This window comes from Telmatherina bonti (assembly GCF_933228915.1).
Source record: "Telmatherina bonti genome assembly, chromosome: 18".
Classification (NCBI taxonomy): domain Eukaryota; kingdom Metazoa; phylum Chordata; class Actinopteri; order Atheriniformes; family Telmatherinidae; genus Telmatherina; species Telmatherina bonti.
In genome coordinates this window covers 14,087,414-14,110,369 of record NC_136616.1, presented here as the reverse complement: position 1 = coordinate 14,110,369, position 22,956 = coordinate 14,087,414, and the positions used below count along the sequence as shown (strand labels likewise).

At 39.5% G+C, this 22,956-nt stretch overlaps 1 protein-coding gene across 1 annotated transcript; it reads left to right on the top strand.

Moving 5' to 3' along the window:
• Positions 1-1,264: 1,264 nt before the first annotated feature.
• Positions 1,265-20,333, top strand: LOC306769027 (ras-related protein Rab-38; the record flags this gene model as incomplete). Its single annotated transcript, XM_079257527.1, has 4 exons — positions 1,265-1,496; positions 8,430-8,560; positions 14,182-14,331; positions 20,124-20,333. Exons 1-4 carry the CDS (start codon positions 1,304-1,306, stop codon positions 20,331-20,333), a joined length of 684 nt encoding a protein of 227 aa, XP_079113653.1. The 5' UTR covers positions 1,265-1,303.
• Between the last annotated feature and the right edge of the window lie 2,623 nt (positions 20,334-22,956).

Sequence of the window (22,956 nt, the reverse complement as noted above, 5' to 3'; positions counted from 1 at the left end):
AAAGCTCTGAACAGTCTCCATTGGATCTTAAAAACCTCATAGTTACTATTTACCCCAGTTTGCTCTCAGACTGTGTTTCTGGTCCCTTTAAGGGAGATTCCTGTGTGGATCCAGCTCTCCGTTTGGGTTTAGGAAGCAGACAGCCTCCCTACCTTCAGGATTAGACTTTGCATTTTGATAAAGCATTAAGGTTTGCTTAGTTAACCATCCTTGCCAGTATAGGATCATGTAAGAGGTGGCAACTCTGGTCCTCGAGCGCCGCAGTCCTGCAAGTGTTCAGAGTTTCTCTGCTGCAACACACCCGCCTCAACACGCAAGTCTGCTGATTAAATCTGACAGGTATCAGAATGTGTTGCAGCAGGGAAACTCCAAACACTTGCAGGACTAATACTGCCATCCTCTGGTTGTGGAGGGATGTCTCACTCTGCACTTATCTCCACTTATCTCTCTTTACTACTGACTTGTGTTTGTCTTTTCACTTCCTCAGCACACATCTCTTGTTTAGAGTTGTCTGGAGCTGGAGGAGGGGAGGGGGAAGTAGAAAGGGTGACATCTGTCTAACACAATTGTCATCGACACATTTTCAAGGGTGTTAATGTTCTGGATGTTTGATTCTTGGAACTGTGCATAGGTCTTACACATTCAAACACAGAAAACGACCTTACACACACACACACACACACACACACACACACACACACACACACACACACACACACGCAGTGACATGATGGGGGCGTGGTAGTCCGGAACAAAGTGCTGACAGTCAGAGCTGTCACCGGGAGCCCTGTGTGTGTGGACGCGGCAGGACCGACAGAAGCGGAAAAAACACACACAACCCGCAGCCATTACAGCGTTTTCCTGCGAGCATCGTGTCTTTTTTCCTTACATGGAGCTGATAAGGACTCGAAAAACACTCCTACTTTGCGCGCAACGCTTTGGGAAATGAGACACTGATCCACAACCTGTGACTTCTTGTTGCTTCGCACACCTTCTTTTATGTGGTGTTAATAGAAACTCTTATGCTTTTATTGGATTTTTTATGGATTTATTTACAAAGTAGCCCACATCTCCACGTTTTATTCAGAGTGTTTGCGCACAGTGTGCGTCCTGCAGATGAAGGGAGAGTTTATCTGTAATTAATATTCCAGATAACAAAATGTTTTGGTATTTTTTAACTGTTTGTTTCCATGCATGACCTCGTACTGCTGGTCAAACCCCTCCGCATATTGCAACTCTTTCTCATGCGGAACCCATAATTGGAGACATCACTGTGCCATCTCTCTCACGCGCACTCGCAGCGATGCAGCACGAGCGCCTGCTTAAAGTTTTGGTCATCGGAGATCTGGGAGTCGGCAAGACGTCCATCATAAAGCGCTACGTCCACCAGGTCTTCTCCCAACACTACCGAGCCACCATCGGGGTGGACTTCGCCCTCAAAGTGCTCAACTGGGACCACAAGACGGTGGTGCGTCTGCAGCTGTGGGACATCGCCGGTAGGTTTGGCTGAGGCTGTACCCAATGCCGGATTATCCAATGGGCATTATGGGCACGGGCCCAGGGGCCCACACCCATTGGGGGCCCGTGTAGGCGATACACCAGCAGTTTGGACATGAAACAAAATGTATATAAAAGCCAGGTAGTTACACCACAGTGTCTGGTGTATTGCTACTGGTACCACTGGCTGAGAGATGTTAGAAATGTCATTTCACAGTGTATCATTTACAGTTTTTACAATGTTATGATGTAGAACCTGTAACACTCTGGGCCCAGGGACCTGTGCACTTTTAATCTGGCCCTCGCTGGCCCTCAGTGATGAGCAAGCATCTGTATTTGAAGAATAGCTGGTAATTACGGCTTAACTTGCTTGACAGGTACTAAAAGTCAGTGGCAGTAAAATAATCAAGTCATAATTAGGAAATATTAACAGATCTCTTGACTTAGAGAAATAAAACTGAGATATGTGGAAAATGATGTGTGAATGAAGTTACATGATACTAAAAACACTGCGATGGAATGGAGCCAAAGCCACTCAGCCTAATAATAAAACAAAATTTAAATTATGTTTAGATAATTAACTCATTTATTTCCATTTTGGATCCTTTTCAAGTGAAGATTTTGGACTTGAATTGGATTAATGCTCAGTTTGATTAACACACATTTGAAAGTTTGAATGCATATTGAGCTAATCATGTTGCCAAAGTGCTGAGCAGTCTGGGAGAGGGCAATCTGTCTTGGTGTGTTTAGATGTTACCAGTAAATCCTTTTGCTGTCTGTGAGATTTTAGGTGGGGTTATCAAATCCCATCAGAGTGATGTCTTTTTAGTTCAAAGTTCAGATGAAAAAAGGATTCATTACAACTTTTATTGGTTTAGATAACAAAAGCACCAAAGATTTAATCTAAACGTACCTTCTTTATATTTTTAGGACCCACATTTCTGCTGATGGGGGCTGCTGCTGTTAGGAAATGCTGTTATTGTTTCCTCAGCCAAACATTGCATCCCAAGATGCTACTTAGCATTAAATGTAAATTACTTTATCTGGAGACGAATAATACTTTTCCGGGCTCATCTTTCCACTCAAAGCACTCTAAAGTAATATGACAGAACTTTGCCAGATTTTATGTCTGGCAACAGCTAATTCAGTGTCCATTTTGCATCCTGTGTCTTCTCTGCGCTTTCTTCAGGATGTCCAATGTTGACGCTTTTCTTATCTCTTGCTCTGATACTTTCTCCTTCATTTCCTTTCCTTTCTCCAGTGATGTCCTCTTGGACTTATTGACTGAGTCAGTCATGATACAGCTTCTAAATGGCCAGTGTCTCCATATCCACTTGCTGTGACGATGTGCCGTAAAGAGAAACCCAGCTGTTGCGTGATGCTCTGGGCTGGAACATGCTGAGAAGTGTTATTGCTCAGCCTTTTGACACTGCAGGGCATTATTGAATGTCAGTGTTAGTGTGCCATCAAAATGAGTCAGAAGCACGTAGTTTTAAGATCAAAAAGCTATTCTTGCTTTGTCTGCGAATGCCACATTTATCCAACCACACACAGTTGGATACTATTTATATGTATGTGTAAGTGCTTCTGCATTGCCTCCCAATGAACACATAAAGAGGCAGTGTTCATTGTCTTGCCCAAGGACACTTGGGGATATAGTCTAGAGAAGCCAGCGATCAATCTACCAATTTTCCCATTAGTAGATGACTGGTTGTCCTAGCTACAGGTGCCCAAACAGCAATAATAAGTATAACTCAGTCATAAATTATGTATTTAGCTTATTTAACATCAAAATGTGCAACTACAGGTTCACTGCGCAAAATCATTCCTCACTAGTTTTCATTCATTCAACTGATTAATTTTATTTCAATTAAAAATAATAAAGCCACATTTTTAAGTAATTGCAGTTGAATTGAAGATGGTCGAATTTACTAACATGATATTGGGCAACTTTTCGTGCAGTAGAAATGTTTCCGCCAGAAAGCAGAAGCACTGAGTTGCATTAAAAGGAAAGCCATGTTGTAGATTTTCATACTTGAGTAAGCATTTAGTTTTATCACCTCTATGCAGGCATAGCACAGTGCATAACAGTATAACAGTCTGAAAGTATGTCCAATCACCACATTAAATGTAGTTTACACAGGCTTTCTCATGGTTATTAACAAACTGTGTATGTTATTTAACTGGTTAGTATTAGCGCTGCTCTGTCTTAGTATAATACAGCAATGGCACAAACTCTCAAGAACACATTGAGTTATGTTTATCTTCACACTTTCGAGCTGAAACTTTCTGACACGTCCAACAATGACGTTGCATGACATGAGATGTAAGCAGAAAATGTGGCAAACCATCTTTGCAGTTTAGCATAAAAAGAAAAGCTCTTTGTATTCAGCTGATGAAACCAGCATGTCTCCTAAAATTGCAGACAAATGGATTTTTGGGCATTTTTTTTCTCCTGGCTCACGCACACTGAAACTCACACAAGTCTGCTCTTGCTGTCCGTGCTCTGTCAGGTGATAGCAGATAGGAGCCATCATTTGCATAAAGAAGTCAGGCTAGGGCTGTGAGCCAGGTAAACTTTTTACCAGTAGTCATGAGCACAAAAAGCATGCTATTTAGTCTCATGATTATTTGAAAGTGTTATATTTGTGTAGGTTGTGTTTTCTCGGATAGTTTGAAGCCGATGCTTCAAACAAGGTCCTGGAATGATTCACAAGTAGGCTAAATGTTTCGTAGCTAAAACTGGACGATGAAACATAAGTATAAACCTGACCTTCACACAGCCCTTTTTAAAGATTACAGAATGAAAAATTTGCTTGTACAATCAGGTGTTTTTGGGGTCGTGTAAAACTTGTGTCAAGTTTTTGTTTTCCTTCTAGACTAATTTGGTAGCTTTACAATAAGAGTTTTACTATGGATTTATCACAATCCAATCTAAATCTGAACACCCACAGGCAGTTTACCCTCTGTATCTATTCACATATTTTGTTTGATAAAATTTCAGCAATGGTTTATATAATATATATAATATATATATATATATATATATATATATAATTTATATAATGGGCCGCACGGTGGCGCAGTGGTTAGCACTGTGGCCTCACAGCAAGAAGGTCACTGGTTCGATCCTTGGTTGGTTTGGTCAGTGGCCTTTCTGTGTGGAGTTTGCATGTTCTCCCCGTGTATGCGTGGGTTCTCTCCGGGTACTCCGGCTTCCTCCCACCATCCAAAGACATGCATGATAGGTTAATTGGTCACTCTAAATTGCCCCTAGGAGTGAGTGTGAGTGTGGTTGTTCGTCTCTCTGTGTGTGGCCCTGCGATGGACTGGCGAGCTGTCCAGGGTGTACCCTGCCTGTCGCCCAAAGCCAGCTGGGATAGGCTCCAGCTTCCCCGCGACCCTGAATTGGAATAAGCGGTTCAGAAAATGAATGAATGAATGAATGATCAGAAAAAATGGTTTATATAATTCAAGGCATAAAATATATGGTAGTCTTTTAGCCATCACTTCAATGAAGAAATTGAAATATAAAAGTTTCTGCTAGCTTGTCAACAAGGAGCAAGTTTTTGTAAGCTAGGAGTTACGAGCTACGAGTTTCTACTAGCTCATTAGCAAGTTTATGCTAGCTTTCTGACAAGCGACAAGTTACTACTAGCTAATTGACAAGTGTAAATTACCTCTAGCTCGTTAACAAGTACCATGTTTCTGCTTACTTGTCAACAAGGAACAGGTTTTGTAAGCTAGCTAATGAGTGAAAAGTTTCTACAAGCTCATTAACAAGTTTATGCTAGCTTGTTGACAAGCGAAGATACTACTAGCCTTTTGACAAGTGTCAAATTATTTCGAGCTAGTTAAAAAATTAGATGTTTCTACTGGTTTGTCAACAAGTGACAAGTTTTTGTGAGCTAGCTGATGATTGATGAGTTTCTACTAGTTCATTAGCAAGTTTATGGTAGTTTGTTAACATGCAACAAGTTAATACTAGCTTATATACAAGTGTCAAATTACTTCTAGCTAGTTAGCAATGTTTCTGCTAGCTTGTTAACAAGGGACAGGTTTTTGTAAGCTAGCTAATGAGTGACAAGTTTCTACTAGCTCATTAACAAGTTTATGCTAGCTTGTTGACAATCGACAAGTTACTACTAGCTTATTGACAGGAGTCAAATTACTTGACTGAAATGACTGAAAGTTTCATGTGGAAAACGTAGATTCAATAAAATATGTTGGGAGATAAGTGAAAAGTAGGCCCACTTTGAGGTTCTGAAACCGACTCTAAGCAGTCAAACAAAAATTCCTACCAGTCTGCAAGACACTAAGCAGCTGATTTTCAGACTCACTTTGTGGCCTTGTGTAGTAAAGAAGTAAAGAAGTAAAGAAATTTTCAAAAACCTTAAAAATGTAAAAAGGTTGTGATTATTGTCGTCCAAGACAGACAGCAGGATACAGCATCTTTTCATGCTTGCACACTGAGAGACAGTTCCTGGTTTTATCTCCAGTTCTGTCTACAGTGCAGCCACCAGTGCACAGAAAGTAAACATCCTGTTTGCAGTAGAAAATGATCTGATTGGCTTGTTTTAGCAGGTGAACCTACATTTCCATCCAGTGCAAGAATGTTAACTGTATTTAAACCACAGAAAATACTTAGTCTATCAGTTTGAGGAGAGAACACTCAGCTTCTGTGATTATTGATGCTGGATTTAAAATTTCTGTTCAGGAAAAATCAGCATTGATGGATTTCCACAAGTTTTGGTGTCTTTTCGTAAGAGTGAGACTCGTTCAGTTTGTGGTTAAGCTATTACAGAATGACATGATTGTAGGTTCTTCATCGAGGCTCACAAGTCTGCGTCATTCAGAAGTCTGTGTCAACAATTTGTCATGCTGCGTAGGTCACATGCAACGTGTGTGTATCAGATGCTCACATGCCAAATCACCTCTATATTAGGATCATGTGGAGGAAGTTAGCATCCAGGAAAGAGACTTATTCATTCAGTCAGTGCATTTTTCTGTGTTTTAGGCACATGCAATAATATGCATCTTTCTGCACATCTTTCTGAAGGTTTAATGAGATTTTCTTTTTACATTGTCTGATTGTCTGAGTTGAGAACAGGAGTCTGGAAACACCAGCAGTTGCAGTTCTCGCTTCATACATGCTAACAAACACAGTACTCGTGTGTGTTTTATGATCTTGTTGTATATTTGGCTTGTGCCGTATGTCTGCTTTTGACATTGCAACTCATGTGTTTCATTCTTCAGTTCGTCATCACGCTGCTTCATTGGCTTTCCTTTCTTTGTTGCCAGTTTGTGTTTGTTGCTAGTTTCCATGTCTTCACGGTTTTTTGTGTTTCATATAGGAATTTTCTGCATCTATTTATGGTTGTACATAACCAAAACCATTTTGTCTCACATTTTTAATCATGTTTGCATATTTGTAGCCGTTCTAAATTCATTTTCAAGTCCTTTGTTTTAAGCTTTTCATCTATGTGTCTTTTGTCTCTTTTTTGGGCAAATGCTTTGTCTTGGACCGAAACCCTGAAGGCATGTCCGAATATGACCATGAACTGTACAAAAACAACAGAAAGAAACACAGAATGTATTCCTGGAAATCAACCGAGTGCAAAACTCAGAGAATTAGCCTTTATAAATGAATACAATATGCAATCAACGTCCATTTTATTAGGTCTGCCTTGCTAGTTACAGGTTGGACCCCTTTTGTCATCAGAACTCCCTTAATTTTTGGTATTATACATAAATTGTTGTAAAAATTCCTCAGAGATTTTGTTCTGTATTGATATGAAGTTGCTGCAGATTTGTAAGCTGCACATCCATGATGGGAATCTCCTGTTCCACCACAACCCAAAGATGCTTTGTTGGATGGAGATCTGCTGACTGGAGACCAATGAAATCCAGTGAACTCAATAAGAGTTCATTACAATTAGAGATTATATGAGCTTTGTGACATGGTGCATCATCCCGCTGGAAGTTTCCATCAGAAGTTGCTGAACTGGGCTCACAAAGGGATGAACATGGTCAGCAACAATACTCAAGCACACTGTGGTGATTAAATGATGCTCACTTGGTAGTTAGGAGTCAAAAGAGTGCCAAGAAATTATCCTCATTACCATTACACCACCTGCAGCCTGGACTGATGATACACGGCAGGATGGATTCATGTTTGCTATTTTCTCCTTTTAAGACCATTCTTTGTGAAGTCTAGAGATGGTTGTGTGTGAAGGAGTGGAAATCCCAGTAGATCCGCAGTTTCTGAAACACTCAAACCAACAACCATGACACATTCAAGTCACTTAAATCTCCTTTCTTCCTCATTCTGTTGCTCAGTTTGAACTTCAGAAAGTCATCTTGACCATGTCTACGTGGCTAAATGCATCCAACTGCTGCTATGTGAGTGGTTGATGTATAACTATTTGTGTTATCAACAGTATATATACTATATATATGAAAGTAAAAACAGGAAACCTTTTTAATATTTTTATCATGATAATATTTTATCTGTCATTAAAAAAAAGTAACTTTAGTGGAAAAAAAAAAAAAGGTTTTAGCTTGAAGAATGAACTTTATTGGGTTTGGACTTTGTTAAATTAATTTTGAGGCCCAGACAGAATGAAAAACAGAAACTGGTTTTGTGCTGGAGGAAGGCGCCTTTGGAAGTTTTTTTTACTAATGAAGTTAAGTTTGGATTAAAATCTAATTTCAGGTAAGTAACAAAGTTAAAGAAAGATGAACCTTGGTGTCGCGGCGCAGCTTTAGCAACATGTGACTGACTGAAAATGTTCCCGGTGTTCCTGTTGATTCGATCACATTTGTGGCTGATTGGAACTTCCTGCTGATCAGATGTCATGAGGACGATTAGAAAACCACAGGAAAATAACACAGATCTTGGTTTGATTTGCTTGTTTCCTTCCCTTGATAAGGACAAGAGCGCTACGGAAACATGACCCGTGTGTACTACAGAGAGGCGGTGGGGGCACTGGTCGTCTTCGACATGACTCGGCTGTCCACATTTCAGGCTGTCCTAAAGTGGAAAGGAGACCTGGACTCAAAGGTACGTAGGATGAGAGAATGTGGGAATGACGTGAGGAAGACGAGAATAAAAGAATTTGTTTTGACTCTTCAAGAAAAAACTTTTCTAGTCTGTTATTGAATCAAAACCACTTAAGTTATTTGAGTAGCCACTGTCAAGCCAAAGAGAAAACACTCCAACGTCACACAGATGATCGCTCCCCTACCAGACAAACACTTTGCCATTAAGTCAAATAGGTAAGCGTGTCCAGACATTTGACTCGTACTGTCCAGCTCGGGGTGGGGAAACTGGTCCTCGAGGGTCGCAGTCCTGCAAGTGTTGCGAGTTTCCCTGTTACAGCATATTCTAAAGACTGATGCCATGTAAACACGCAGCTGGGTGTTTGTAAAACCAAATAGCCCCCCTGCAAAAAAACTGGAGTCCACACCACCTTGTCTTTAGAAAAGAAATCTGTCCACACCTACAGTTGTGTTCATATGTCTTCATCCCCTTTCATTAAAGAAAAGGCTGAATTTACAGTCACTCAAATAACTGGAGACTTAAAAAGGAACAATAACTAAAAATTTGCAAGAAATATCATTTAATAATATAAGACACTGTTTTGTCATTTACTTGAGTTGAAGAAAGAAAAAATAAACAAACAAATTGGTCCTGGACAGATTACAGCACTTTTCTGTTGAACAGTGGGACAAAATACCTGTCAACAGGTACTGAAGTCTCGGGGTGGGGAAACTCTGGTCCTTGAGGGTCGCAGTCCTGCAAGTGTTGCGAGTTTCCCTCTTACAGCATATTGAGAGGAACAGAAAACACCTGACTGTAGTGGAAACATTAAAGTGGAACTATTATGTCCATTTCAGGCTAATTTATTTTTATTTCTGAGACCAGAAGGGCTGGGATTGATGGAGTTATTGTCACAAATCGCTTTATTTACTTCAGACCGACCCTCTCCGTAGGCTGTCAGATCAGCCTGTGGGCAAAACGAGTGGATTGAGACTCTTCCGCATTAAGCCCCGCCTCCCGCCATTGCACTACATCAGGAGCGCGCACCGCACCTGCTTTCGCCCTCATTGTAACATCTCATAAACAGAAGGATTAGGCTCATATGAACTCAATAAAAAAACAAAATACAATGTCAACACATAGCATACAGCCCTACATGTTGGAACCTGAATCAGACCCTGAAAACGAAGTGGAAAACAGCAACCCACAGCAACGAATGCAGCAGGATGTCTCTCTTTGGTAAACTCACCAGCCATCGTTGGAAATAACTTTATCCGACGTTTTCCACCCACCTGATGTATTTGTACATGCCCTTGTTAACCAGTAGAAGGTAACCAATCACCGAACCTTATCCCCCGGGACATCACAAGGCTTTCCAAGTCGAAAAAAAAACTCTCTAAAACGACGCGTTTTTCGTCGCCATGGAAACCGAACGGAGAGCGTGCTGGAACTCAAACTCAAACTCAAACATGTGTTTAGGTGATAAAAAACAGCGCCGTTCACATGTCTGATGAGGATTCAACACTGTAACACTGTAGAAAGCTCAGAAAACTCCAAATACCATATTAGCACCCCTTTAAAGGATTGTACAACTAAATATTAGTTTCTGAGTGGTGTAAGATGTAATAAATGATCTTATTTGTTTGCTTTTTAAAAACAATATTTCTATTGAACCAGAATTAAAAAATAATGTCATCATTTTCATAAAATTTTTATTTATTATTACTTTAGTCAATTTCAGCTTATTTTACAGGCAGCTGTTTTTTTCTTTCTTTATTGAATAAAAATGAGCACAACTGTATAAGCACGGCTGGATTAAAATTGCACAGGCCCCAAGGGCCCAGAGTGTTCCAGGGGCCATCTTTCCCACCGCAACATTGTGAAAATTGTGAATGATACACTATGAAATAACATTTCTAACATCTCTCAGCCAATGGTACCAATAGCAACACACTATTGGTAGTGGTGTAACTATCTGGCTTTTCTGTACATTCTGTTTCATGTCCAAACTGCTTGTATTAGGCCAATCTATGGGCCTGTGCTCATAATTCCCATTGGATAATTCGGTCTTGCCTATAAGCACATTGTTTAGCACATTCAGAGGGCATCCGTGCTGTTTGAGTGTCGCATGTGGTCACTGGTTGCATGTGACGTTGAACATTTTTTGTCACAAGCAGTGACGTATCACAACTTAAAATCCCAGTTTTGTTCAGTCGTCCTCACATTTATTCAAATCCTCCCATTACAGAAGGAAGAAAAAAAAAGAAGCTGCCTGTGAAATAAGCTGGAATTGACAAAATATGGCTGCACAGTGGTTAGCACTGTGGTCTCACAGCAAGAGGGTCACTGGTTTGATCCTTGGCTGGGGAGGGGTTTGGTCAGTGGCCTTTCTGTGTGGAGTTTGCATGTTCTCCCCGTGTATGCGTGGGTTCTCTCCGGGTACTCTGGCTTCCTCCCACCATCCAAAGACATGCATGTTAGGTTAATTGGTTACTCTAAACTGCCCCTAGGAATGAGTGTGAGTGGTTGTTCGTCTCTCTGTGTGGCCTGCGATGGACTGGCCTGACTGACCCTGCGAGGGTCCAGGGTGTACCCTGCCTGTCGCCCAAAGCCAGCTGGGATAGGCTCCAGCTTCCCTGCGACCCTGAATTGGATTAAGCGGTTCAGAAAATGAATGAATGACAAAATATGTAACATTACCCATAAAATAATATTGAGTTGAACAATCCTCTGATGTTTCCGCTACAGTCAGGTGTTTTCTGTTCCTCTCAGTCAGATTTCTGCACCTGTTGACAGGTATTTCATCCCACTGCTCATCAGAAAAAAGCTCCAATTTGTCCACAGCCCTTGTTCTCGGTTTTTTTCTCATCTCAAATAAATAAAAAACAGTGTCTTATGTCACCAAATTATAATAAAGCACATTTTTAGTTTTTAGTTTTTGTTTAGTCGCCACTTATTTTAGTTCCTGTTGTAAATTCAGTCTTTTTCTAATAAGTGCCTAAAGACCCAGAAATTCAACCATACACAGGAGTAGAAGTACAAAAAAGAGCTTTTTTAGAGAGAGGGGATGACTCCAATAAGACTTGACTGGTCCTGAAGGTCTGAGGGAAGCGGACCAATCCACAATCCTAGAGGCAAGGTCAGAGGTCGGGTTATGGTCAGTACCTAGAGGCAATGGCTCGACACCCAGAAGTCCAGAAACAGGCAGGAGGAATCCGATAAGGTCAAGGCAAGAGTGGAAATCCAAGAATCATAGCTGCTTGGCAATCTCAAAGCCAGTCAGATAATGGTGGATTTCCACTAGGCAGGAAGCCCTCCTGATAGTCTGGCAGAGAAGGAGGTGAGGTGATGGCGTGTGGAGACCAGGTGGCAACTCGGGGAAACCCAGATGGAATGAGTCGGACTGATTGTCAGAGCGGGAACCATGGCAGGAAACAGTGGCAATCAGATCATCCCACTGAATCCACCGATTAACCCAGGCAGAGCAGAGAACATGAGACTTTCCTTTAATAAACGAGTTCTCATACATATGACATTCGTAGATCTTTGGTCGGAGGTTTTTGAAAGAATCGTAGAAAAATATCTTCGTTTTGTGAGCTATATGTAGAAGTGGACAAGGCCTTCATTAGCAGACAGTACACAGCTTGAAGTCAAACTCTGCGTTAAAAAGCCATTGATTTGAGTCAAGTGTGTTGCAGCAGGGAAACTCTGAGCATGTGCAGGACTGTGACCACCCCTGGTGTAGGTGCGTTTGGGTGTTTTTCCTCAACATGCCAGACGTTTCTGGTGGTTTTCCAGAGGTAGCGGACAGTATAAGACAGAACCTTTTCTGACTCAATATGTAAAGTTATGCAATCAAGATAACCATCTGATAGCCCAGAAAGTGTGTTGTAGCTTTCTTTTGCTCATACATGGTCTGAAACCATAGCAACCGTTACATTTAAAGCCCCTCTCCAATAGTTATTACTCTCCCAATAACCCACCTCAGTTCCTATTTATTGTACACTTCAAAGTTTCTCTCGTGACCTTGACGCTGTGTAGGAGTACGACTCTTTTCCTTCTTCCTCTTTCGCCGAGTGGCAGTTCTGCAAAAACAGTCCAGTTCTGCAGATCTCATGCTGCTGGTCTGTTTTCATGATCCAAAAATCTTTTATACACAGCAGATTAAACACATTTTATTTGACATTCAGCCCATGAAAATGACGAAAGCACATTTCTGCCTTCGTCAACACAAAGTTTTAGTCACGGTTTGATTCATCTGGACTCGAGTTAAACTCAGATTTTATTAGTTTAGCGATGAAACCTTGATGTTTAGGGGATAAATTAGTGTTTCTAGTGTTTTTCATGCTTTGATGTGAACAGATAAGCTGGAGCTACTTCTGTTGTAGTTTAACATAAATATTCACCAGCTACTGTATTAGCTACACACTGTACGCACACACCACAAGCCAAAGGTTTGAATGGGCTTATCCATTAGATTTAACCCTTTTAGCCCAACCAAACAATGACAGGGGAAGTCTGAATTCTTCATTTGGCTCTTTAACAAATTATGAAAAGAATAACAATTTATTCATTCATTCATTCATTCATTTTCCAAACCACTTAATCCAATTCAGGGTCGCAGGGAGCTGGAGACTATCCCAGCTGGCTTTGGGCGAAAGGCAGGGTACACCTTGGACAGCTCGCCAGTCCTTTGCAGGGCAATAACAATTTATATTTAGGTATTTTTTTTAACATTTATTGCCACATGATAGGCCAAAATTCTTGTATAGTCATCTTCTGCTTTCTTGAATCCACCAGTGTGCAGAGGACCAGTATCTTATGGAGTTTTAAGTAGAGTTTCTACCATAAAGTGATGCAAAATGTCTCAGAAACTGTATGCATGAGATATGATACATTTGGTTTTATAGTGTTAATGAGAAAGCGTGTCCAAACATTTCGACAGGCGTATCACAGGAAAGCATTCAGAAGCTGATTCGGTGTCACAACCTTAAACCCAACGCATTCTCCTGCTTCTTGCTTGCTGCCCATTGGCTTTGAAGTTAGTTGCGTCCCTATGCTCGGTAGTGACTCTGACTTTGGCTTCGTTGTGGTTTTCTCTGCTTTTTGCTTATTTTCCTCTCAGCAGCCGCCTGCTACAGCTGAAAATGAACCCATTACAGTCAGCAAAAAAAGCATTAGATTAGGGATCAAAGAGCTGAGCTGCAGACTAAACCCTTTTTTTTTTTTAAATTGTATTTGTTGAGCCCTTTTGCAAAAACTGCACTCAAACAAATGAGTATTTAAGTGGTTGTGTAAAACAATGGAAGGCACTTAAAAGCTATTTAAAATGTTCAAATCCTTTTCAATTTTAATTTAAAAATAAACATACATACTAAAAATGTATGAAAAGAATAGAAAAAAAGGTTTACTTTGAAATGAGGGTGGGGTAGGGTTAGTAAGATAAATTCTTCTTCCTACTCCAATTTTTTTTTTTTTTTTTTTTTTTTACATGAAATGTACTACAATGGTTGTGTAGTAGTTGTTGTAACTCCGGAGTATATTTTCTGTTGTTGTTTCTTGGATTTGCCAGGATATCATGGAAAAGAAAAGAGAATAAAAAATGTTGAAATGAAAAGTAAATGAAATCTCTGTTTCATCAGGTTGCCCTGAGCAACGGGAGGCCGGTTCCAGTCGTTCTTTTGGCCAATAAATGCGACCAACGTCGGCACGGTTTGTGCCCCAAACTGCCCAAACTGGAAAACTTTTCCCAGGAATATGGATTCGTGGGCTGGTTTGAAACTTCCGCCAAGGTAAAACCTGACTTTCCTTTTTATTCTGTAAATGAACACGACAAACATTTCTTTCCGTTTAGTTCATTTAATTCAAAGTTGGTCTAACAAAACTCTCATTATTCAACCAAATATCCTCTCATTCAGCTTCGTCTGTGTGAATATTTGCATCCTTTCTCTGTTTTAATTAAACTGCAGACTGTTTAGCCTGTTCATTAGACTTTGCGGACGTGTCTTGGGCCATTTTAATCTTTACTCAGGGCCTACTTTGCAATGAATGATAACCACATTAGTCTTTTCCACGCATGAATGTGGCTTCAGAATATACATTTATCAAAGCTGAGCTCAGTAAAATGAGATAAAACTAAATAAATTTTTGGAAATAAACAAATTTTCCTCTCCTGTTAAGGAAAACAGAAGTGGGTCGTGTCAAAGTTTATAAAACTGATGTACTTTTGATATGACTGACCTTCTAGTTAATAAAAACTCTTGCGTGTTGCACATCAACACTGTAATCTGCTGCAGGTGAAGGGTAATGTAGGATTTTTACAAAATGAATCAAAATGTGTAGCTAAGAGCCTGAAGCGGACTTGAACCAGAAGTTAAAAGCAGCATCTCTCTTTTTTTTTTTTTTTGTTTAATCAGATATTATCGTTTCTGTTTTTGTTTTTTAAATCTACTTATTCTCTTCATAAGAGCCGTATTTCCAGATGCAAGGCGAGTTTATCTGTATAGTACAGTTTAACAACAAAAACATTAACACAAGGGTCCAGCTCTGGTCCTCAAAGGCGACAGTCCAACAGGTTTCCCATGTATCCCTGCTCCAACACACTTGAATGAATCAGACATTTTTCCGAATTTTATTGTATGTTAGATCAATTTAGTAGAGGCCAGGTGTGTTGAGCCAGGGATACACTGAAAACCTGCAGAACAGAGGCCCCCTAGGACCAACTTTTGGCACCCATGCATGAAAAAGTTACAGAATAAGAAGCAGAATTTAAAATTAAACCAAGAAAGAAAGGAGAAAAAAATAACATGAATTAATAACTTTTAAAGTCATGATCAGTTCCATCTTAAGAGAAACATGCAGATTTGGACTTAAAAGAAACTTTAAAATCTTCAAATTAAAACTACTGAAATGAGAACAGGAGGATCTTGAAATAAACGAAGGCCTTTTCCAAACGTAGCAGGTTTCTCACTAAACGAAGATAATTTTTCTCTGATTTGGCCTGCCATCCACATGAAAACAATTTTTATGCATCAAAAATGATTCTTTAAAAACCTCTAAACTAAGTGAAGATTTGCAAATACTCCATCTGTATGTGGACATATATAACCGGCTTTTAGGTTTTGAAACGTCACCGTCTGCAATCAGTCACATGTGCGACTTTTGTTTACAACAGCATGGACGTCCTCAAAACTGTGTTAGCGTTATCCGTTGTCCAGGTGCTCTGTGTTTGTTTTTACACGGCCGTCAGTACCGCTCCGCATGGACGACCAAAGGTCAAGGACGACATTAAAGTTTTAATCTAATGTTCTGTTTTACAAAGACCTGGCTACGTGTGTTTTAGCAGATCTGAGGCTGAAGCTGAAATGAAACTTCTCCGTGTCTAGTTCTGACTCTCAGAACTGATAAAGATCCGAATCCAGGTGATCTGAGAGGTCTGGTAGGTTCACACTGGGACATGAGGTCTCTGATGTTCTTTGGTCTTAAACCAGTGGTTTAGTCCCGGGTAAATGCAGGTATACGGACTATACCCACTCCTTTTTCAGTCAGCACTGAGTAAACCCACTTCTAAACTCCCTTAGATGCTGCTTTTACAATTACAAACATCCCAACCATAGACTGCATATAAAAAGATGGACGGAGCCTCTGTGACGTCACCCATAGGTTTCTGAAGAGCTGAATTGAAGCTCGGTGGGCAGTTCCTACCATCGCCATCTTGGCAGCGCATGTGTGTCATCTCGCCCATAAAATACAAATATGGACAAAGAGGTGGAGCTGAGAGGGGCGCTGTTAGCGTCATGGTGGATGATTGACATCTTGCGAACTCAGAGCTTTCTGTAGCTAAGAGTTAACCAAGCTAACCCGGAAATAACAGGAGCTAACCAGCTAATGGAGGTAAGCAGGCTAAAGCTAAGTTACGTTGTTAACCGGCTAAATACCGCGGTTTTTCTACGTTCTTCTTACTTGAAGATCGGGTACCTGTCAATCAAAAAGACACGCCCCTAAATATGCTGAATTTCGAGAATAAATTATTTTTAAACGGGCGAGTTAGAAAAAAATTCACTCCCCCCACAGTTGTCATGAAGGTAAACCTGACCTATTAAACCTAAAATGGATTTTTGAACCAGGCTGTAAACATGTTTATTTCTGCTGTGAAGTTGGTCTTTTTAACATGGGAGTCTATGGGGATTCGCTCTGTTTTGCAGCCCCTAGTGGATGAAGGGGGTACTGCAGTTTTATACACTTCCGCATAGGCTTCACTTTTTACCGCCGGTGGGTTGCCGCTTGGTCCCCACACATATACCTACATCAACCAGCAGCTCAGCTAAAGTTAGCTATGCTACTCTGGTGCAGTTTGCCATCAGCTACATTAACTTTTGCCTGAACATAGACATAATACAGATATATGTGTATATGTCTATGAGCCTGTCTCTCACTAGTCTGTGTGCCAGTATTGGTTTAGTCCTTTCACAACTCATCCTCCCTGATACCGAAGAGCAGAAATGATGTGACGATGAACAAACATACTGATGGATTTAAATAGACTAGTCTTACATTTTAGTATTTTGAAACAGTGTTTTTCTGGGCTACTTTCTTTTTTTTTTATTAAAGGGCAAAAAATTGTTGAAGGACCACTACCCCCCTGTTTTAAAGCATACAGATTGCAAACAAATCTATTTATAGTTCATCATGAGTAGAACCTTGTTATGTTGCCTTTCCTTTCCCCTCCTTCATAACAACAGAACCAGCAGATAAGATGGTTTATCTTGAGGTAATAATGACACTCTCCTCTCCTGATCACAGTCTGCTACACAGTCTTGTAACTGCAGGATGACTTTTTTAAATGGTAATCATTTTAACAAGAAATTTTGTTTGGAAATTATGTTTAATTTAACAGAGCAGTCATCTTCAGTTGTGGTTGCAGTCAAAACGGAAAATAAATAATATGAAGGAGTTATTTAAAGCAGTGCCAATTAAAACAACTCACTGGGTGAGATGTTTAATTATTGGAGACAAACTAAGTAGTTATCCTTATTTAGTCTTTCAGCTGTGATTTTAAGATAATCAACTTAATTATTTGATTTTTGCAGGTCTTATCAGTTCTTTCCTCCCTCAACAGGCAGCCGCTAAATGCCTAAAACAACTCATCATGGCACAGAAAGGCAGTGGTTAGCTACGAACCAACCATCAGGAGTTGGTGGAACCCAAAACAGGCCCAAAAGGATCCGACAGGCCAGATGTTCAATACATAGAGAGTGGAAATTGAACAACATGAGAAAAATGCAACTTCCTCAGACGGATACAGATATCTAAATAATCATAAGATTGTTTTCATGCAACCGCCGTACATGCAGGAAGTTTACGCTAAAAGATATTTAGGGGTTTAAGGAACGTCCTGTTTCAATTTTAAGAGCCACTTTTGTAACTTTTATTCTTAAATCACAAATTCTTTGAAAATAAGTGTTTCTTTACATGGAAAAAATATTCTAGTAACTTGAAAATATAAATGTAATTCATCAATAACGTAATAATTCCTTAAACCACACAAATATTATGATGAGTAAAAGTTAGAAGAAAATGCAACAAACCAAACAGTTTATCCATAATTATGACAGTGATGGATTTAAGTTTTATATTTCAAGATTTTTTATTTTTCATTTATTTATTTAATAATTTTACCTTTTAATTTTCTACTCAGATCCCCACTGAAAATGTATCATAATGATGCTGTTATGAATGTTTTTTTTTAATTAATTATTTTTAATTATTGTGATACTGATTAAATTTAAATTAAATTTAATTTAATTCTTTTTAAATTAAATTTTAATTTTCACGTTTATAATCTCACACAGCATTTAGCATCAGCTGGATGTGAAGCTTTTATAATAAACATGTCGTATCAGCTCTTTAAGGTTGCCCCCTTGACTTGCTGCCCCCATGTGGTGGAAAAGTAAATAAATGCAAGATTAAAAAAAATTCCTGCACAAATCTGAATGCTAATCTTTTGATCTTATTCCTTAATTAGAAATAAATGAGCATACAACAAAACATGAACAAAAATACTATATTTATCCTGTAAGAGACATTGTAATGTTGTGTGTGTTTTTGTATCTTTCTTATATTAAAACAAATAATAATAATAATAATGTTGATGATGATCATGATGATTATGGTGATAATAACAATAATAATAATGATGATGATGATGATGATGATGATGATGATGATAATAATAATAATAATAATAATAATAATAATAATAATAATAATAATAATACTAACAATCTATAATTAATTCACAGTCAAGTGTTTGTCCGTGGGGTGATGGATGCCAGCAGGAATGACCTCCTGCTGAAAAAAAATAAAAATATAATATAAATATAAAAAATAAATATTTAAAAAAAAAAAAAAAAAAAAAAAAATATATATATATATATATATATATATATATATATATATATATATAGTATACTTCGCCAACTTCAATCAAAATTAATGTTTACAATCAAAACTACTGTTTTCTTCAATCAAAACTGTTTGTTTGTCAAAAATTACAACCATTGTGTATAAAAATAAGTCTTCTTCTCTTTACAGTTAAAAACATTTGGTTACAAGTTGTAAAGTTTTGTTTGCAAATCAGACCTCTTTGCCTGCAACTTCTAAAGTTTTGGTTGCGAATTTAACTGCATTTGATGGGCGGGGCCTGATGAATGATAGCAGAGTTTCTATTGGTTGGTTTCACCTGGCTCCAGCGCCAGCTGCACCTAATTCGTTTCTATCTCTACAGAAAAAAAATTTGATTCTCAGTTTGTTTGTTTTTTATTCTCTCAAAAAATCATTTTTGGTTTCAAATCTAACTTATTTGATTGGATAATAAAGAAACAAATTTCTCTCCATAATTACTTCCATTATTTTCTCATTTCCTGCTAATAAACACAGTGAATGAAGCAGATTAAAACATGAAGTCTGTCTGATTTCTAGCAGCGATTTCACCAAACATCACCCCAGCATTGGAAAACAAGAGCAGAGTTTATTATCCTCTTAAGGACATCAAAGTTTCCATCGCTAACAGCAACACTTCAGTCGTGTTTATCCTGACTTATCCAGCAAAGCAAAAAAAAAAAAAAAAAACCAGGGCTGGATTAAAAGTGCACAGGTCCCTGGGCCCAGAGGGTTCAAGGGGCCCCCCTTCCCCACCGCAACATTGTGAAAATTGTGAACGATACACTGAAACGACATTTCTAACATCTCTCAGCCAATGGTACCAGTAGCAACACACTATTGGTAGTGGTGTAACTATCTGGCTTTTATGTACATTTTGTTTCATGTCCAAACAGCTGGTGTTTGCTCTATGTGGGCCCCACTTGAGGCCCATGTGGGCGTGGGCTCCTGGGTCTGTGCCCTTAATTCCCATTGGATAATCCGGCCTAGAGAAAACCAGTTTTCAAACCCAAACAAACACAACAAGCAGAAGTGTCTCAGAGCTGGTGACAAAATGACCTAGTAATATTCACAAAGACAGACGTTACTTCCACTGTGCCCGCTCTGCTCTTCGCATCACCTTACCTCTCCCCTCTCTCTGCAGGACAACACCAACATTGACGCCGCCATCACGTGTTTGGTGAAAAACATCATGTCTGTGGAGGAGGAGAGGGCCTCTAGCGATGCTGCTCGCAGCGAACCAGAGGGCAGCATCCTGGTTCTGCCTCGCTTTGACTACAACGTGAAGGAGAAAGGACTCGGTGGATGTGCGGGATGCACCTCCTTTAAATCCAGACATGGAGACGACGACTGATGGGGAGAGGGATGGGTGACGGTTGTGCTGAAAAACGAATAGGCTGAAAACTTAGTTGTGGTTCTTCATTGTTCTTACTTATTTATGCTTTTTCTTTTTAAAAAATTCAATTTTTTAGTCATTTTTTTCAAGGATTCTGCAAAAGAAAAGTCTTAAAAATGTCTGCTAGTGCAAAAACCTTTTATATTCGACACATAATAAACCTTTTATGAATAAAACTGATACAAAAGATTTGAAATCTTTTCAGAAAGATGATGACAGATATTCAGAGTGGACATAAAGACGGTTTTTGCTTCTTCTTTGTCTGAACATGATGTCAGAAAAAAAGCAGCTTTTGCCTCATTTTATAAAATCCTGTCATGTTCTTTACAGTTTCGGCCGTTTGACTCTTATAGGTGAATACTTATTGATTTATTTATGATTTATATATATTTTATGAAAGATTTTCAGTCATATGAAACTGATTTTGTCTGTTGTATGTGAGTAAAAGTAGACAGATTTGTTTTAAAAAGATTTTTTTGTCCCGCTGTAGAGGATCTTTTCTGTACTGGAAGAAACATTTAACCCAGTTTAACCCCAGGATGTGCAGTTCAGCAGTGTTTTGTGAGCCTGTAGTATGATGGAGTATTCTGTGTAGAGAAAACGTTTTGAGCTCTTTTGCTTCGAACAAGTCCAGCTCTGTAGAAAAATTTTAAAGTTTTTCAGATTTTCAGAAGTTTTTTCAAAGTTTTTCTCCTAAATCAGGGGTGTCCAGCTTCGAAACTCAAGGGCCACAATCCTGCAGGTTTTCCATGCATCCCTGCTCCAACACACCTGACTTAAAGTGGAACTATTATGTGCATTTCAGGCTAATTTATTTTATTTCTGAGACCAGAAGGGTTGGGATTGATCGAGTTATTGTCACAAATGGCTTTATTTACTTCAGACCGACCCTCTCCGTAGGCTGTCAGATCAGCCTGTGGGCAAAACGAGTGGATTGAGACTCTTCCATATTAAGCCCCGCCTCCCGCCACTGCACAACATCGGCAGTGCGCACCGCACCTGCTTTCGCCGTCATTATAACATCTCATAAACAGAAGGATTAGGCTAATATGAACTCAATAAAAAAAAAAAAAAATACAATGTCAACACATAGCATACAGCCCTACATGTTGGAACCTGAATCAGACCCTGAAAACGAAGTGGAAAACAGCAACCCACAGCAACGAATGCAGCAGGATGTCTCTCTTTGGTAAACTCACCAGCCATCGTTGGAAATAACTTTATCCCACGTTTTCCACCCGCTTGATGCATTTGTACATGCCCTTGTTAACCAGTAGAAGGTAACCAATCACCGAACCTTATCCCCCGGTACGTCACAAGGATTTCCAAGTAGAAAAAACTCTCCAAAATGACGCGTTTTTCGTCGCCATGGAAACCAAACGGAGAGAGTGCTGGAACTCAAACTCAAACTCAAACATGCGTTTAGGTGATAAAAAACAGTGCAGTTCACATGTTTGATGAGGATTCAACACTGTAACACTGTAGAAAGCTCAGAAAACTCCAAATACCATAATAGCACCCCTTTAAACTAATCAGTCATTGTGCGGAACTTCATTGGTTGTTAGATCCATCTAATGGAAGTCAGGTGTGTTGGAGCAGGGATACATGGAAACCCTGCAGGACAGCGGCCCTCGAGGAGCTACTTTGGGCACCCCTGCTCTAAATGGTTCCTAAGAGTGAGTTTGAGCTTTTATTGGCTGTTTAATTCCCGAGTTGGTCCTGTGATGGACTGGCGACCTGTCCAAGGTGTACCCTGCCTCTCATCCAATGATTGCTGGGATAGGCTCCAGCTTCTCAATGACCTTTAACTGGAACATGTGGTCAAGAAAAATGGCTGCTGCCAGACCAATCATGCAAATCCGCCAACATGTTGTGTTTAAAAGCTTTTGCCAGCGGCCGGAGTCAGAGTTTAGTAAAGCAGAGCTATGATGTCGCTTGAGAAGGTTTCATGAGGAATGAATGTGCTCTTCACAATATTTAGGCTCTGAAATATATTTGCTTTTGTGCCCTGAGATTGAATGTTTGTTTACAAGAAATAATTGTCATATTCCTTGCTTTTTTTTCATTTTGTCTTTGGTCTTTTTGTCTTATCTTAAAGCTGGGGTAGATAATGTTGGGGAGCTAGCACGATTTTAATGTGGCACCCTCTCTTGGCTCCTCCCCCTCTGATTTTGCTCCTTGCATGATCCAGGACTTTTTTTTTTTATTTTTAATATAAGAAATAAACTCTATTTTGGTCCGAATGTTTGGATTGGTCAGAGTTTTTACAGATTTACAGGAAACTGAGGCGTCTAACTATATTTCTTAGTGTTCAGGATTACAAAATGTAGAGACTGCTGTCGGGACGAGGAACCACTTCACCCAGAGTAAAACAAAAAAGTCTCTGAGCAAGATTACCTACCCCAGCTTTAACTATCATAAAATCCATTCACCTTTATGTTCTTGAAATATGAGGTTTTATCAGGCCCAGATTAAGAGTGCACAGGCCCCTGCGTCCAGAGTGTTCCAGGGGCCCCCTTCTCCACACAACAATGTGAAAATTGTGAATTATACACTGTGAAACAGCATTTCTAACATTTCT